The following is a 16,067-nucleotide window of genomic DNA, read 5'->3' as shown; positions in this document are numbered from 1 at the left end:
AACATCCTTTCCCATTTCAGAGAATTTTGCTAAATGAATTGTAATTGGTCTTTACTGACTGTGTGTGTGTGTGTGTGTGTGTGTGTGTGTGTGTGTGTGTGTGTGTGTGTGTGGGGGGGGGGGCATCAAACTTAAAATCCAGATCTGCCTACAGACAATGGAGGAGCTGACATTCAACTGCTCAGTATCCTCCTCCAACACACCCCCACCCTACTTTCAGAATACTAAGCAGATCAGTGATTCTGCATACACGATGTGTTTGCCTATGCCATTGGCATTGTCCTTTTAACTGCTACATTTAAAGCCATAGTTGCCAACTAAATTGTACTATGCATTTTTGGATTTCTCTAATATTCTGCTACACTTCTACCATATATCAAATTTGTTTATGCTTGCAGCAGCGTTACTCAACTGCTATCCAGTGTAGAGAAATGCAAGCAAAACAAGATTTGACTATGTGCCTGAGGTAGAGAAATGAAAATGCCATGAATGGGTTGATTTTATGTAAGCACACTATTAACCACAGAAAAATTAAAACAGAATTTTTTGTTTTATCCAGAAAAAAAGAAAACAATGTCCTGTCTACGATAACCTAATTGTGAATCACTGCCAAAATTCACATTAAAAAACATTTTATCAAAGTAAAGAAAGGCAAATCTCAAGGATGAATATGTTCTTTCATTTGGATTATTTGTTTGCTGTTCACTGTTCAGAACAAATCCTGAACCTTGCATTTGCTACCTTAGGTTATATATCCAGGTTCATCAACTGACAAGCAATATATAAACGCAAACTGATGGGACTCTGCTCAGCCTCCCTACTTGCAACAGGATGGAGTAAGACTTGCTCCCTACTTGATGACATACCTGCTAAGGCAGCTTTGCTTACTCACCATCTGTGCTGGCATCATCCACAAGGATAATCTCCTTCAGAAGAATGGCAGGTGAGGTGTGTAGCACACTGTATACGGTCCGCAGTAAGGTAGACCAGGCTTCATTATGGAACACTATGATGACACTTGTGGTTGGCAGGGGAGGACAGCGTTTGAACTTCTGGTCTATGCACCTGGAAAAAAATAGAGAACTTTACTATTCATAAACAGAGATCCCAGAAGGCATGCTAGGTTTTTGTCTCCCATTCCCCGACCATAGTTTTTCATCCTTTCTGCAGTTGCACTCCAGCTGCCAAAATACTTGTCTCAACAGTCATTTTCATATTAATGAAAAATAAATTCAAATATGCTGATAAAGTACTTTTTAATTACAATCTTCTCATAAGTTGTAAAAATGCACATTCCTTTCTTACCATGAACCTGGTTCTTACGTCAGGTTACAATGCAAACTAAAGTTATGAAATTTGCATTTTATTTTTACTACCTGGTTATTTCTACCAATGTGTACATTTAAACAGTATACAATTAAAAAAATGAAATTGTGTTTATTACAAAATAAATATATGCCGTTTAAAACATTGGTATACACAAGGGCTGGAACCAGGAATGCTTAGCTTTGCTAAGAACTCTTTACACACACAAGGTAGCCATTTAAGAAACAAAGCAATAAGTGCTATTACCATATATAAAGGACTGGTCAGCACCAAAGGCCACTACTCACTGCAAAAACAAACAGCCAAGCCTATGCAAGCCAGCTGGTACTGAGAAGGGCACAAAAAAGGTACAAAGCACAGCCTTTCCCACTAAATCAGGAAGGTTCCAAAAGATCATATTTTACAATCCTTTTCTACTGAAGTCACCACACACACGCAACTGCATTTATGCAGACCAGAGGAATGAAAACAGTCACTCGGAATATCACCAGTAGCTCTTTGGTCACCACTGTGGCTTTGTAGCATTTTAAAAATACACTTAGGCCTAAAAGCAGCATTGTTAAAAGTTTACTAAATTATCTGTTGATGTCTGTAAATGTTTACACATAACTTTGTTAAATATCTACATCTTTGCGTGTGTGTGTGTGTGTGTGTGTGTGTGTGTGTCTATTCCACTCTCTAGCATGAATATATATATCCAGTGCAGCTGTCAAATCCTGTAGTTACTGCAAGCATCTAAAAAAGTGGTCCTTATCTTCTGAAATGCCAGCTGTTGAGATAGACCGTTATTTTACAGCATAAATTAAAGGCAGCTGTACTACATGCAGACCAAATTTCATAGGTAGGCAAGAACGACGTGCGTGTGTTTTTATATGGTAAACACACACACACAGCTCCAAAAAGTTCTCAAAACAAACTTTAACCTCATGCTGAATCTGTGTTACTTGTTTCATATCAAACACCTTCTATACAGGTGATGACAGGGCTAAAAGATGATGATAGGGCTAAACAGTTTTACATAACATGGGTATACTGAAAAGTCAGTATTCCTTTGAACTTGTTTACTGGGTAAAAGTGACAGGGCTTTCAGTCAAGTTCAAAGTGTTATTCAATCTATATGCTCATTTTCAAAAGGTTCGAGGACCAAAATGGAGACATCGCGAAAACTGGGTTGTCAACAATACTGAGACACAGCCATAACTACCCAAACCTGCAAATGCCAGTTCAGAGGCACGAGACAACATCATGGGTTACGGCTGGTACAGTACTCGCGAATCATCCAAGTGCAATTCACCCAATATGCAAGTCAGGTGTGCTATATAACTCATGATCATGTGCATCTTGTACCTTTTTGTGTCCACAGTATAGTATTAAGTTTTAAAAAGAAACAATAAGCAATAGAGCTTACAGTTCAAGAAAGGGAAAACACAACAGCTATCAATATGGCAAGTAAACTGATGGGGGAAAACAATCACTACAGTGTTAAATGGGTGCAAAACTCAGCTGCTGTCTAGAGTCACTATAGCAACAGATAGCTGAAGTTAGGCTTCAGGGCAGATCTAAGTCACTGCCAAGCTGGGTGTGGGAAATAGTATAGTCTCTCAAACTAGGAAAAGTCTAAAAATGTATACCAAATTCAAATTTATTGAAGTGCTTAGAACTAAACACTAGACAGATGAATAGCAAAATATGACTAAATACACAAGTATAAAATCAAATGCTACAACAGAATATAATAATTTTAAAGCAATGGAAGTGTGCCATGAGACTAAATTGTAAAAGGCAACACAAGAGATGCATTTTAAGGACCTCTTAAAGCTGCCTGGCATCAGGGACTCCCACAGCCTTCCTTGGTAAAAATCCAAAAATGTCGTACCTGAGAGGCAAAGAAACAAATCCCAGGTGATTCCAACAGCACTTTGGAACTACTAACAGTTCTACAGAGGCAAAATTTAAAGCATAAAAAGGGTGACACCAAGCCAGTAATTCTTAAAGATGGTGACACCCAGGTCATGCACGGCCAAGCAAATCATTACTGAGACTGTATAGATACTGCCTGGTCTGGCAAGACCGTGCAGACTAGGGAGGACCAGCAAAATGTGGCAGCACTGGAAAACCTTTTTAGGTAGCTGGGCTGTGGAGTTCTGAACTAGCTGCAAGCAATCAAGTTCACAGTGAGGCGGTCAGCTCTATGTACAGAAGGATAAAGCCTAGACTACAATCCAGATGGCCAGAGTTCAAGACCAAAGCATATGCATCTAAGGTAGCTCCAGGTAGAAGGAGTTGCAGCAGTCCAACATGGAGGAGACCAAGGTGTATACAACCACTAGGAGAGCCACTGGTGGAATAAGGTGCTTTCTAAGAGCAACATTCCTGAGGTGGAAAACGAAGATGAACAACAAAAGACACCTGGTCCTTTACGCCAACCTATTTTAAACGACCCCTTGATTATGCACCTGTGACATGAATTCCAGTCCATCAGCTCAAAATGCTGCAACACAGACTGGAGCATGGGAATCTTGTAATGGCATGAATAACCAAGACAACCACAACAAAGGTGCTGAACTTTAACAGATTACCCTGTTCTATAGTTGACTAAACCAACAAAATAGTGGGTAGTATCCGCTTCCTGTTGAAGTGTAACCCACTTCTGTGGTGAGAATAAATCTGGACGGAGGAACACTATTACTGGAATAAGTTGTTACTCCTGGAGGTCTAAGTCCTGAAAAGGACTTAGTGATTCGTATGTGGTTTTGAATAAACCTGTTGTGGTTCTTAAAAGGCCTTTGTAGTCTTGAGGAAGACTGTTTTGGCTCTTATAAGGGCCTTTGTGGTGTGGAGATGTGGTCCTTTCCAGGACCCTCAAAAGATTCTGACTGGGATTCCACCTACAAGCCCAACCTTGGACCACAAGGGGGCACACCAGTCCCTTGAAGGGCCACCTATCTGGAACTCACCTAGCCCAGCCTTGACCAATAAGGGGGCACAGCAGTCCTTACCAGGACTACCTAGGGACCCATCTGGACTGACAAAGGTCCTTTTTAGGACCATATGAGATCTGACGACAAGGCCATCCCTGACTGCACAGGTGAAGACCAAAAGGGTACAACCTAACCTCCCACCTAACAGGTACTGCACAAAAGTCCTTGTTAAGGCTACAAAGGTCCTCCTCAGGACCAACCACACCACAAAGGTTCTTCTCAGAATCAAAACAGTCCTCCTTAGGACTACAAAGATCCTTCTCAGGACTAATCCACCACAAAGGTTCTTCTCAGTACCACAACAGTCCTCCTCAGGACCACCTCTCCATACCACAAAGGCCCTTATAAGAGCCACAACAGGTTTAGTCAAAACTAAGTCCTTTTCAGGACTTGGACGTGGACCTCCAGGAGTAACAACTATTCCAGTAAGAGTGTTCTTCCATCCAGACTTATTCCCACCACACAAGTGGGTTAGACTCCAAAAGGAAGCAGAAGCAGATACCACCCAATATTTTGTTGGTTTACTCAACTATTGTTCTGCTAGAAGGTTCACTGCAGGCCTCCTAGAACAATATCTGCTACCTAAAACAACCTACTTCATGGAAGGTTCATGGTTTGCCAACATAGCCTCCACACCAGTTCTAGAACTGGAACTAGAACTGGACACTTCGGAGGCACAAAATACTGAGGGACAAAAAGAAACTTTTCGCAAACTTGAAGAGGAACTAAAAGACTTTGTGTGCCTAAAATGGGACCACATCAATCTAACACAATGCAAAAACAACGGAGTGGTCCCTAAAGGTCTCACAATATACAAAAGACCTTTAGTAAGGAACTACCCCCAAAAACTACAGGACGTGTGGTACGAGATGCTTACCACCACTAGTTTCAAACTAATGGACATATTAATGGAACACAATCTGGAACAACAAACAAAAAAACCCACAAACATCAAAAACCTAGAAAAGCTCTGTCCAGACACCCAAGAAACCACAACCTTCGGAGAGATCATGGTTAGACTCAGTAAACTTGAGGATAAGATAAAAACCAGAAAACTACATAAAGACCTAAAGAAAAACAACCAAGACCGGACACCCAGGAACTCCCAGCAGGATTTTCCAGGGGGTCGAGCACAACAGGAACCAGCGGACTAGAAAAAAAATACTCCCGAACTAGCACGAGAGGAGATTCACACGGATTCCAAGAAGGAATCAACCCCCCCCCCCCACCAGAGAACACGATAGGAACCTTCAACTCCACGTGGACACAAGATCAAACCCCCACAACCTTGAGGAGACTCAGCTACAGGACACCTTCAACCACCATAATAAACAACCCAACCGGCTCACACTCCAAAGAGAGCCTACATCCACCGAGATTACCCTCCCCAGTCCCAAAGGCAGAGAGGAAAGACAAACCTGGAGGGGAGTGAGAGAACTAGGACACCTCTGGCAGCCCCAGATAACCACGTGGCAATGGAGGAGAAATCCAAACAACCAGAAATATGGAACCATTCCATCAAACCACTAACGGACCTGGAGAGGAAAGTACTAGGGACTGGCCTGATGCTCATCCCAACTAGGAGGGCTAACCTCGCACAAACAATTATAGACATCAGGCTCTACAGTAGAAAACTACAGCTGAAGCTATTCTTTCATCAAAATGGTAAAGACAACAACAAAAACCTTGACAGCCACGCAATGAGGGAAGCCTGCTGGAAGAAACCAAGCAACTTCTGCCTCTTACCCAACCAAGTGATAACAGCATTTCAAGAAAAATGTGAAACAGACATCAGGCAGCTGCATAGAAAACCCAAAAAGAAGAAACTCTACAATATCTTAAGACCAGAAATGGCGGCTCTAAGGGGGCTTACCCAGGATAGCTCCAGGAGGGTGATGAAAGCTGACAAAGGCGGAGTGATCCTAGTAACCGACACCACCACTTACACAAGCAAATTCACAGCCATGCTGGAAAACAGGAGCTACAACGAACCCACAGACTATGACTGGACAAAAACTGCTTACAAAAACCTGAAAAAAAGCCTGGAAGACCTATACAATGAAGAGATTATAAGCACCAAGACCCTGGACTTTTTAAAAAGTACCACACCCAAAACTCCCACAGTTCTTCGGCATCCCCAAACCACGCAAAATAGACTAGATCCACTATACAGGTCGGTCACAGCAAGTGGAGGATCCATCACGAACAGACAGCAGTATACCTAGACTTCACCCTCAAACCTTAGCAGAGAACAAGAGATCCTACATCCTAGACTCAATGGATTTCCTGAATAAAATCAAAAACCTAAACCTAAAGGAGAGCTCGTTACTAGTTACAATTGACGTGGAGGCGTTGTACTCTGTATTATTCCATGACTACTGTATCCAGGCGACCATGGAAGCCTCCCATAAAGACAACACCACACTGCCAGGAGAAACAGAAAAGATCAGTGAACTGCTAACTCTGGTTCTAGAAAACAACTACTTCAGATCTGATTCGAAAACATACAGACAAACCACAGGGATCCCCCATGGGTGCAGCCATGGCTCCAAGCCTGGCCAACACAGCACTGAGGAAATGGGAGACTGATTTATCTATGGGTCCCCTTACATCAAAAAATGGCATGTTACTACAGATTTATAGATGACATCTTCCTAATTTAGGATTGCCGTAATGAGGACCTCCAGGACTTTCTAGCATACATAAACTCAACCACCAACTTCCAAAGGTTTACCCACAAAATAAGCCTTGAGAAAGTAAAGTTTCTGGATCTCCTGTTGGTCAAAGACCTGGCAGGCAATGGCATCGACCATGACCTGTTTAGGAAACCCACCAGGGTCAATTTTCTCCTACATGCAAAAAGCATGCACCCTCCCAACCTTAAGTAAAACGTCATCAAATCACAAGGACTTAGGATAGCCAGAGTAGCCAAGGACCTCAACAACTACCTGAAAAACATAGAGGAACTTGAAAAGGACATCCTGGCCAGAGGGTATACCAACAGGATAATCAGGCAAGTACTAGACCCCATAACAGAGCATAGAAGGAACAACATCTTCAAATTACACCACAGCTGCAGAATTATAAGAGCATCAGCTCAACTGCATCCTACAATATTCCCTGGACTACAAGGACTTACAGAAAATCATCACCAACGACTGGACAATCATCAAAAGCAACGGACACTTGGGCATATTTTTCCGGATAAACCCAAATTCACCATCAAAAAATGCCCCATCATCAGAGATCACCTAGAAGTAATATGGACCACTCCAACCCCAAAGGAACCTACCCATGCAAGGACCCCCCCCCCGTCACTTCTGCAAATACACCACCAGAAAAGACAGTTTCTATTGGCCCAACAACAAGAAGATCTACAAGGCTAAAGTTTTGGGAAACTGCACCACCAAAGGGGTAGTATACAAGCACAATGCTCGAAATGCCAAGTTTTCTACTTGGGAAAGACGGTGAATATGCTAAAAACACTGATAGCAAGACACCAGTTCGACATCAAACATGATATCACCACAAACCCCCTGGCTGGGCATGCCAGACAGCAACCAGGACACAAAAAGTTTCACTTCCACATTTTGGAGGAGATCAGAGAAGAACCCTTTAGTGGAGACCATAATTCACACCTCGAAAGCAAAGAACTGACCTGGCAGATAGAACTTGCAGTGAGGAAACCACCAGGATTAAACACCATGGAATCCATAATCCCCCATCTTAAACCTGTGGAAACTTAACCATGGACTATATGGTTAAACAGCAGCAACCAAAGACTTTCATTTGCACTGAACAATGGGACTCACTGGATTACAGTTACATGTTTTAGAAATGTTTTTCTCTCATTTAGCCACCGTCTGGACAACAGATATAAAAAGGTATGTGGGTCTCTTAGCTTCCTTGGCAAACACAAAAGTTTCAATTATATATCTATTTGTTTACTATTTTTTTTTTTTTTTTAATTATGGATCTGTTTATTTAGTTTTTAATAACACTAGCAAGCCCAATAGACTCTTAAAACAATTTTTTTAGTGATTTGTAGCTTTTTTTACAGGACTTTACAGATGGTCAAGACTGGTTAATATTAGTTTGCTCTGGATAAATGCTATGTGGTTTACGAAGCTTTACATAGTGGCAACTGGATGGTGAACAGACTGCATTTTCAAACAATTTCATAACTCAAACAAAATAATTGTACACTGTTTTTTCAAACCAGAAGTTCAACCAAACTACTTTACCATTTCAGGGCCCTTTGTATCAGAAGATCTAGTCATTCAGCTGGTATTTTCCCTTCCCACCATCACTGGGTGGTTTTCCAACCACCGAGGCTCCACGCCCTTCCTAGCCGAAGTTCCACAAGGTCGTCCACAACCCCCAAGGTAGGACCACCGAGCGCAAATTAGCATTTTTTAGCATTTCTTGACACCAAAAACACCAGAAATAGAAAATAACTTATTATTTCAACAGTTATAGCCATTTTTAAAATAGTAAAGGTCATATATGGGACCAGGAGGGCCATACCAACCTCCACTAAGCCTTAACAATCAGAAATTTCACTTCCCACCTCCACATGGTAATTAAGGCTCCAAGGAGGAATCTGACCCACTGGGACTGTTGCTTAGTTCCACAGGGCCGGCCACAACCCACTGGTGAGGACCGCCAAGCACAATTTAGCATTTTTTGGCACCAAAAACATTATTCATAAGAAAAACACATTTTTAATCCACACTTTCAAGTTTTTCTAGCAGGAGAGATCCCAACTAGGACCAGGGCACCCTCCCCAATCACAGCGTTTTCTTTTAAATTTGTTTTTTGGCGCCAAACGCACAATTCATTAGAACTTAATAAAAAATAAAAAACACAAAATAAATTCCACAGGTATAGCTAATTCTTAAATGTGAGTTCATATACGAAACCTTTAAGCCCATACCCACTAAAACTAAGTGCTAAAATTTGGAATTTTCAATTTCCACCTCCACGAGGTGGTCATGGCACCACCGAGCCTCTTGACCCTCTGAAGCCCATCCTCAGTTCCATAGAGCCAGCCACAACCCTCTAGATAGGACTGCCAATCACAAGTCTACGTTTTATGGCATCACAATCTTATTTTAGCTTAATTTAGCATTTTTAACAGTTTCAACCCACAACTTCTTGCTTTAATAACATAAGAAATCCTAATTAGGACCAGGGTACCAACACACAACACAATTATGCTTTTAAAAGAGTTGCTGAAATTAATACTAAAGCTTATAAATCACTAATTTTGATTTCCAACTTCCTTATTCACCTTCCTCCCCGAAGAAGCTAGTAGGCGAACACGTGTGTCATAAACACTGAGTACTAAATTTTATGGTTACTGATTTTTGTCTTATGTTTGTTGTATATGTAGAATGTTAAAGGTTTTGTGTTTTAAAGCTTGGCAAAGGTGGGCCAAGGTAACATAGGAAACAATAATAAACACACACCTCCACCAGTAACTGCAAAATAACCACAGATACTAGTGGACCATTTCATTCATTTGTGGTTGTATTTTAATTTGGACTTGTAACTGCTAAAATGTAAGTTTAAACTTTTAAACTAACTAGAAGAAAGACAACAAGATAAACCTGTATGAGGAATAAATCTAGGTGAGAATCTGGAGAACAGCAATTCCAAATGTAATAATACTATTATGTATACGACCACAACTTCCTTTCCACCACGATAAAATGAAATAAAATGACAATACCCAATGGACCAAACAAAGGCAAAGGCACATACAAAACTTTTATTTCCACTCTCTAGCGCTTCGGTGCAACCACCTTCCAGGAGTAACAAACAACATTTAACACTCTTCATACATTTATATAAAAAAACTTCTTCAATTAACTTTAAATTAAAAATCAATTACACCAATTAAACATTATTTTCCATATTAAAGCAAACTTTTCCAATTTAAATCATTATTAATGCCATTTGGCACAAGTTTTTTATAGTTTAAAATATAAATACTTTCCTTATAACATAGTTTATGCTTTAATATGTTTTCATCTTCATAAAACCACTTAACAGTTTCTAAAATTGTTCCTTTCAACTTTGTTGCATCACTTCCATGGAACATTTTAAAATGTGCAGCTATTATTTTTTCTTTTTTATTCTTAACACCTCTAACATGTTCTGTGAATCAGATACGAAATTCCCTCTTAGTTTCCCCTATATAAAACAATTCACATGGGCATTTTAATGCATAAATCACCCCTTTACTTCTACATGTAAAAACATCCTTGGACTCAAATTTTTGTTTTTACATGTAGAAGTAAAGGGGTGATTTATGCATTAAAATGCCCATGTGAATTGTTTTATATAGGGGAAACTAAGAGGGAATTTCGTACTTTCGTATTTTAAAATGTTCCATGGAAGTGATGCAACAAAGTTGAAAGGAACAATTTTAGAAACTGTTAAGTGGTTTTATGAAGATGAAAACATATTAAAGCATAAACTATGTTATAAGGAAAGTATTTATATTTTAAAGTATAAAACACTTGTGCCAAATGGCCTTAAGAATGATTTAAATTGGAAATGTTTGCTTTAATATGGAAAATATTTTTTTAATTGGTGTAATTGATTCTTAATTGAAAATTAATTGAAGAAGTTTTTTTATATAAATGTATGAAGAGTGTTAAATGTTGTTTGTTACTCCTGGAAGGTGGTTGCACCGAAGCGCTAGAGAGTGGAAATAAAAGTTTTGTATGTGCCTTTGCTTGGTCCGTTGGGTATTGTCGTTTTATTTCATTTTATCGTGGTGGGATGGAAGTAGTGGTTGTATACATTTGTGAGGTGGATGGCGTCTGACCCCAATGTGGATTTACCCCGTATATTTCGGGAAGATGTGGCACAAACTGGTGGAACTGCTGGCAGTATGGGAGCTTTTCCAGCTCCTCAGAGGACAATGGAACAATACCTGAACGGGTTGTTACGTGCACTGGGTTCAACTAAAGAAAATAGACCTTTAAACACAGCTGTGAACTCTTTTTTTGACAATTTTAACAAAGAGAGGGTCATAAGAGTGTCTGACCCTTTTCATTCTGTGGGACAAACTGTTGATGCTATCCCTGCTGATTTGAGAGAGGTATGTGCCAAATATGAAAAATTGTCTGAGAAAGAAACTAGGACATATTTGAATATTTTGGGGTTACAACGGTATATTGGTTTAGATATTACCCCAAAAGGGTTGAGATTCGTTAAGAATCCGAGTACACCTTTTGATTTGAACTGTTCTTTAGACAAACAGTTCAAGGAGCGGTGGTTTCGAGCATCACATAAATGTGTAACCGAATGGTTGCACATTTTGTTAGAGAGAGACCAAATTAAGCTTAAAAATCTGAGGCATGAACTTTCACTTTTGTCTCAGACTATTAGTGATTCAATGGAAGCCTCTAAAATAAAAAGTTTTTTTGGAGCAAACAAATAAAAACTTGGTATCTCTGGAAACGGAGATTATCGGACAGAAAAAATCTAAACTTGCAAGAGATGTTAGAGAATATGAGACGGGGAGTGCTTTCACTTACTCCTCCAATCGGAAGAGGGGAAATCAGAAGCGTCAGCACGTTAGGTTTAAGAGCGACGCATCTACATCATTTGCGTCATCTGGAGAAGAGAGCCGGTATGAAACAGATGTGAGCGAGGATTTTCCGGAGCTGCCTCCAGCTGAACAACCTGCTGAACATGTGCGGACATTTCGGAATCAGGAGAGGCAGCAGCAACCTATGCAACAATGCAGGCAGGGACAGAAACAGACTAGAAATTTTGGATTCCACTACGAGGAATCCAACAGAGGGGACAGAACCAATTTCAAACAAGGTTCTTACAATGGACAATATAATAACAAAAAATTTAAACGGCGAGTTGAACTGTAATTTGAATCTAGTTGTTAACTTGTCATGTTGCAGTCTAACGGAAGAGGAAGTTTCAGTGCTGAACCTATGGCTTAACCAAAGGAACATATTATGAGACAGGAAATGTTTAGACTGCTTAGGAAATTCTATCTTAAGAATTACTTTTCTAAAATTTCTGATGTTGTTTGTGCAGCTACTAATGAGTACTCGTCTGATGCATCTGACGAACGTTTTTATTCCTGTTCTGGAGAGTTTGAAGGAATGGATGAAAATTTAATAGATGTGGAATGTTTGAATGTACAAAATTTGATAGATGTATCTTTTATTCCAACATATAATAAGTTTGTACCGCCTTTTGATAATCAACGGATTGCACAGTTCGGGTCTATGGTGAGGTTTGGAGGGGAGAGGATCTGTGACTGTGCTTCTTTAAATAAAAGAGAAGTGGCATATAATCTCTCGTTTTGAGAATGGCGGGCCTTGAAAAATTTAAGCGAAAGAAGGGACATTGTCATTAAACCCTCTGATAAGGGTAACAAAATTGTAGTAATGAATGCACTTCAATATTTAAGTATGTGTAGAATGCACTTGGATAATGTGGAAGTGTATGAAAAATGTACTATTGGTCGATATAAACAAGCAATGTTGGAATTTGAAAAAATGTTGGATAGAAGTGTTAGGATGGGCTTTTTTAAGGAGAAGGATGTAAAGGATAAACTTTTTTCTGTTAACAGTGAAGTAGCTACTTTTTTCTGTTTGCCGAAAATACACAAGGATATACGGGAGCCACCGGGCAGACCTATTATTTCAGCTTGTAATTACTTTTTACATAATATGGGTCTAGTTTTACACAAGATTTTATTACCTTTTGTGAAAGTTGTTCCTATGTATATCCAAGATAGTTTAGATTTGTTGCGAAAAATATCCCCGACAGTGTGGAAGAAGGACAGCTATTGGCTAGTCCTAGATGTTAAGAGTTTATATACCTCTATAAAACATGAGGATGGTTTGAAAGCCATTAAATATTTTATGGGTGATGGTCCTCTTTCTAAGTTTACAGTAGATATGGTGGAATTTTGTTTAAAAAATAATTATTTTTTCTTTAATAATGAGCTGTATAGACAGAAACAAGGTATGGCTATGGGGGCAGCATTTGCCCCTATGTATGCCAACCTTTTTATGTCTTACTTTGAAAAACATTTTTTATTTAAATTAGATTTTATGAAGAAATATGTGGATCATTATTTTAGATTTATAGATGATTTAATTTTTGTATGTAATGGAGGTTTTGAAGGAATAGACCAATTTATACAAGAAATACATAATAATTCATATGGTTTGTCATTTGACAGACTGCAGAAAGGTAATAGGTAATTTATCTAGATCTGGTGTTGGAAGGAAGAGTGGATGGAGGTATTTCTTCCAGTATCCACAGAAAATTTATAGATGGGAACCAATATTTACATGCAACCAGTTGCCACCCCCCACATGTGATTAGAGCATTACCTTATGGAGAGTTAGTTTGTATTTCCAGGCTATGTAGTGAAGAAAAAGTAATAAAAGAAGAAATGGAACAAACTAAGAAGATGTTTTTGAGGAGAGGTTATGACCCTGAGATTTTACATCAGGCTCAAATTAGGGTCAATAAAGAACTGGAGGATGGGGGTAGCATTCTAAAATATAAACATACATTGGCAAGGAGATATAACATGGTTGGTTGCAACCGAAACGGGATTAACAGGGATAACTCAATATATTATGTATCAGTATACAATACCAGCAGTGATGAAATGAAATCATTAATTGAGTATTACTGGAGATATCTGTTAGAGGACAGTTTATTAAGAAAGATTCTACCCATGAAACACCCTTTTTTCTTATAAAAGAGGGGTAAAAGTTTAAAAGATATGGTGGTGCATGGAAGGTTCTAGCCACCGGTGGTTAGTATTTCAAACACTGTGAATATAAAGGGGACATTGTGCTGTAATAAATGCAGTATTTGTGCTAATGTGGTTAAAACTTTTGATAACATCAATGGTATTAAATTTGAGTCCAATGATGTTTTTACATGTAGAAGTAAAGGGATGATTTATGCATTAAAATGCCCATGTGAATTGTTTTATATAGGGGAAACTTAAGAGGGAATTTCGTATCAGATTCACATAACATGTTAGAGATGTTAAGAATAAAAAAGAAGATAAAATAATAGCTGCACATTTTAAAATGTTCCATAGAAGTGATGCAACAAAGTTGAAAGGAACAATTTTAGAAACTAAGTGGTTTTATGAAGATGAAAACATATTAAAGCATAAACTATGTTATAAGGAAAGTATTTATATTTTAAAGTATAAAACACTTGTGCCAAATGGCCTTAATAATGATTTAAATTGGAAATGTTTGCTTTAATATGGAAAAGATTTTTTTAATTGGTGTAATTGATTCTTAATTGAAAGTTAATTGAAGAAGTTTTTTTATATAAAATGTATGAAGAGTGTTAAATGTTGTTTGTTACTCCTGGAAGGTGGTTGCACCGAAGCGCTAGAGAGTGGAAATAAAAATTTTGTATGTGCCTTTGCCTTTGTTTGGTCCACTGGGTATTGTCGTTTTGTAACAATACTATTAGTTGGAACTACATTCTAGACCTAATTGAAAACAACCTAATTGAAAACGAACTAACAGGTTAGCCACATGCACCAGGGAGTATGACAAAATAAAGGCAACACCCCCCCCCCTCCACATGGTTGGCTGGCTAACCTGACACACCCCCTTAGATCTGTATAAAAGTAAGGGCACCTCACAGGATTAGTCAGTCAGAACAATGCTTGGGGGAAGGTTGTACTGAATTTGTAATCTGCAAGGACTGAATAAAGGATTTCTTTTGGACTGGAACTGGCTCAAAGATTCATTTATTTTACAGTAAACACCTTGCATGCCATTTAAGTTGGGTGTTGTGAATGCAACACTGTGGCCTTTTATGTTTGTATTTTTATTTATTTTTGTACTTTTGTCTTGTTTAGGCCTGCACTGCATTTTTAGTTCAGTCTGTACATATTAAAGGTTGAGGTTTCTAACCCTACAGTCCTTTTAAGGGCTAACTAGGTCCTTTCCAGGACCCTCAAAAGATTCTGACTGGGATTCCACCTACAAGCCCAGCCTTGGACCACAAGGGGGCACACCAGTCCTTTGAAGGGCCGCCTATCTGGAACTCACCTAGCCCAGCCTTGACCAACAAGGGGGCACACCAGTCCTTACCAGGACTACCTAGGGACCCATCTGGACTGAAAAAGGTCCTTTTTAGGATCATATGAGATCCGATGACAGGGCCATCCCTGACTGCCCAGGTGGAGACCAAAAGGTTACAACCCAACCTCCCACCTGACAGGTACTGCACAAAAGTCCTTGTTAGGGCTACAAAGGTCCTCCTCAGGACCACACACCACAAAGGTTCTTCTCAGAACCAAAACAGTCCTCCTTAGGACTACAAAGGTCCTTCTCAGGACCAATCCACCACAAAGGTTCTTCTCAGAACCACAACAGTCCTCCTCGGGACTAAAAAGGTCCTCCTCAGGACCACCTCTCCACACCACAAAGGCCCTTATAAGAGCCAAAACAGTCTTCCTCAAGACTACAAAGGCCCTTTTAAGAGCCACAACAGGTTTATTCAAAACCACATATGAATCACTAAGTCCTTTTCAGGACTTGGACTTGGACCTCCAGCAGTAACAACTATTCCAGTAAGAGTGTTCTTCCGTCCAGATTACCTTGTTCTGGAAGCATTTCAAAAGCACCCACAAAACCTTTAATGGCAGACACCGTATGCCTCTGTCACTTTGATGCAGCTATTAGCGCTACTTTAATTGCAGAACTGGAAAGCCATTTC

At 39.4% G+C, this 16,067-nt stretch overlaps 1 protein-coding gene across 2 annotated transcripts in view; it reads right to left on the bottom strand.

The window, feature by feature from the left end:
• Positions 1-16,067, bottom strand: part of GALNT6 (polypeptide N-acetylgalactosaminyltransferase 6) — a 1,315,790-nt gene that overhangs the window by 981,899 nt on the left and 317,824 nt on the right. For both annotated transcript variants that reach the window (XM_044083436.1, XM_044083437.1), the window contains exon 4: positions 893-1,065. In XM_044083436.1, the coding sequence (XP_043939371.1) occupies positions 893-1,065 (173 nt within the window). The remainder of the gene's footprint in view (positions 1-892; positions 1,066-16,067) is intronic.

Source organism: Protopterus annectens, chromosome 9.part0 (assembly GCF_019279795.1).
Source record: "Protopterus annectens isolate FY-2018-M chromosome 9.part0, PAN1.0, whole genome shotgun sequence".
Taxonomy (NCBI): Eukaryota; Metazoa; Chordata; order Ceratodontiformes; family Protopteridae; genus Protopterus; species Protopterus annectens.
This window is presented reverse-complemented; position numbering and strand designations above follow the sequence as displayed.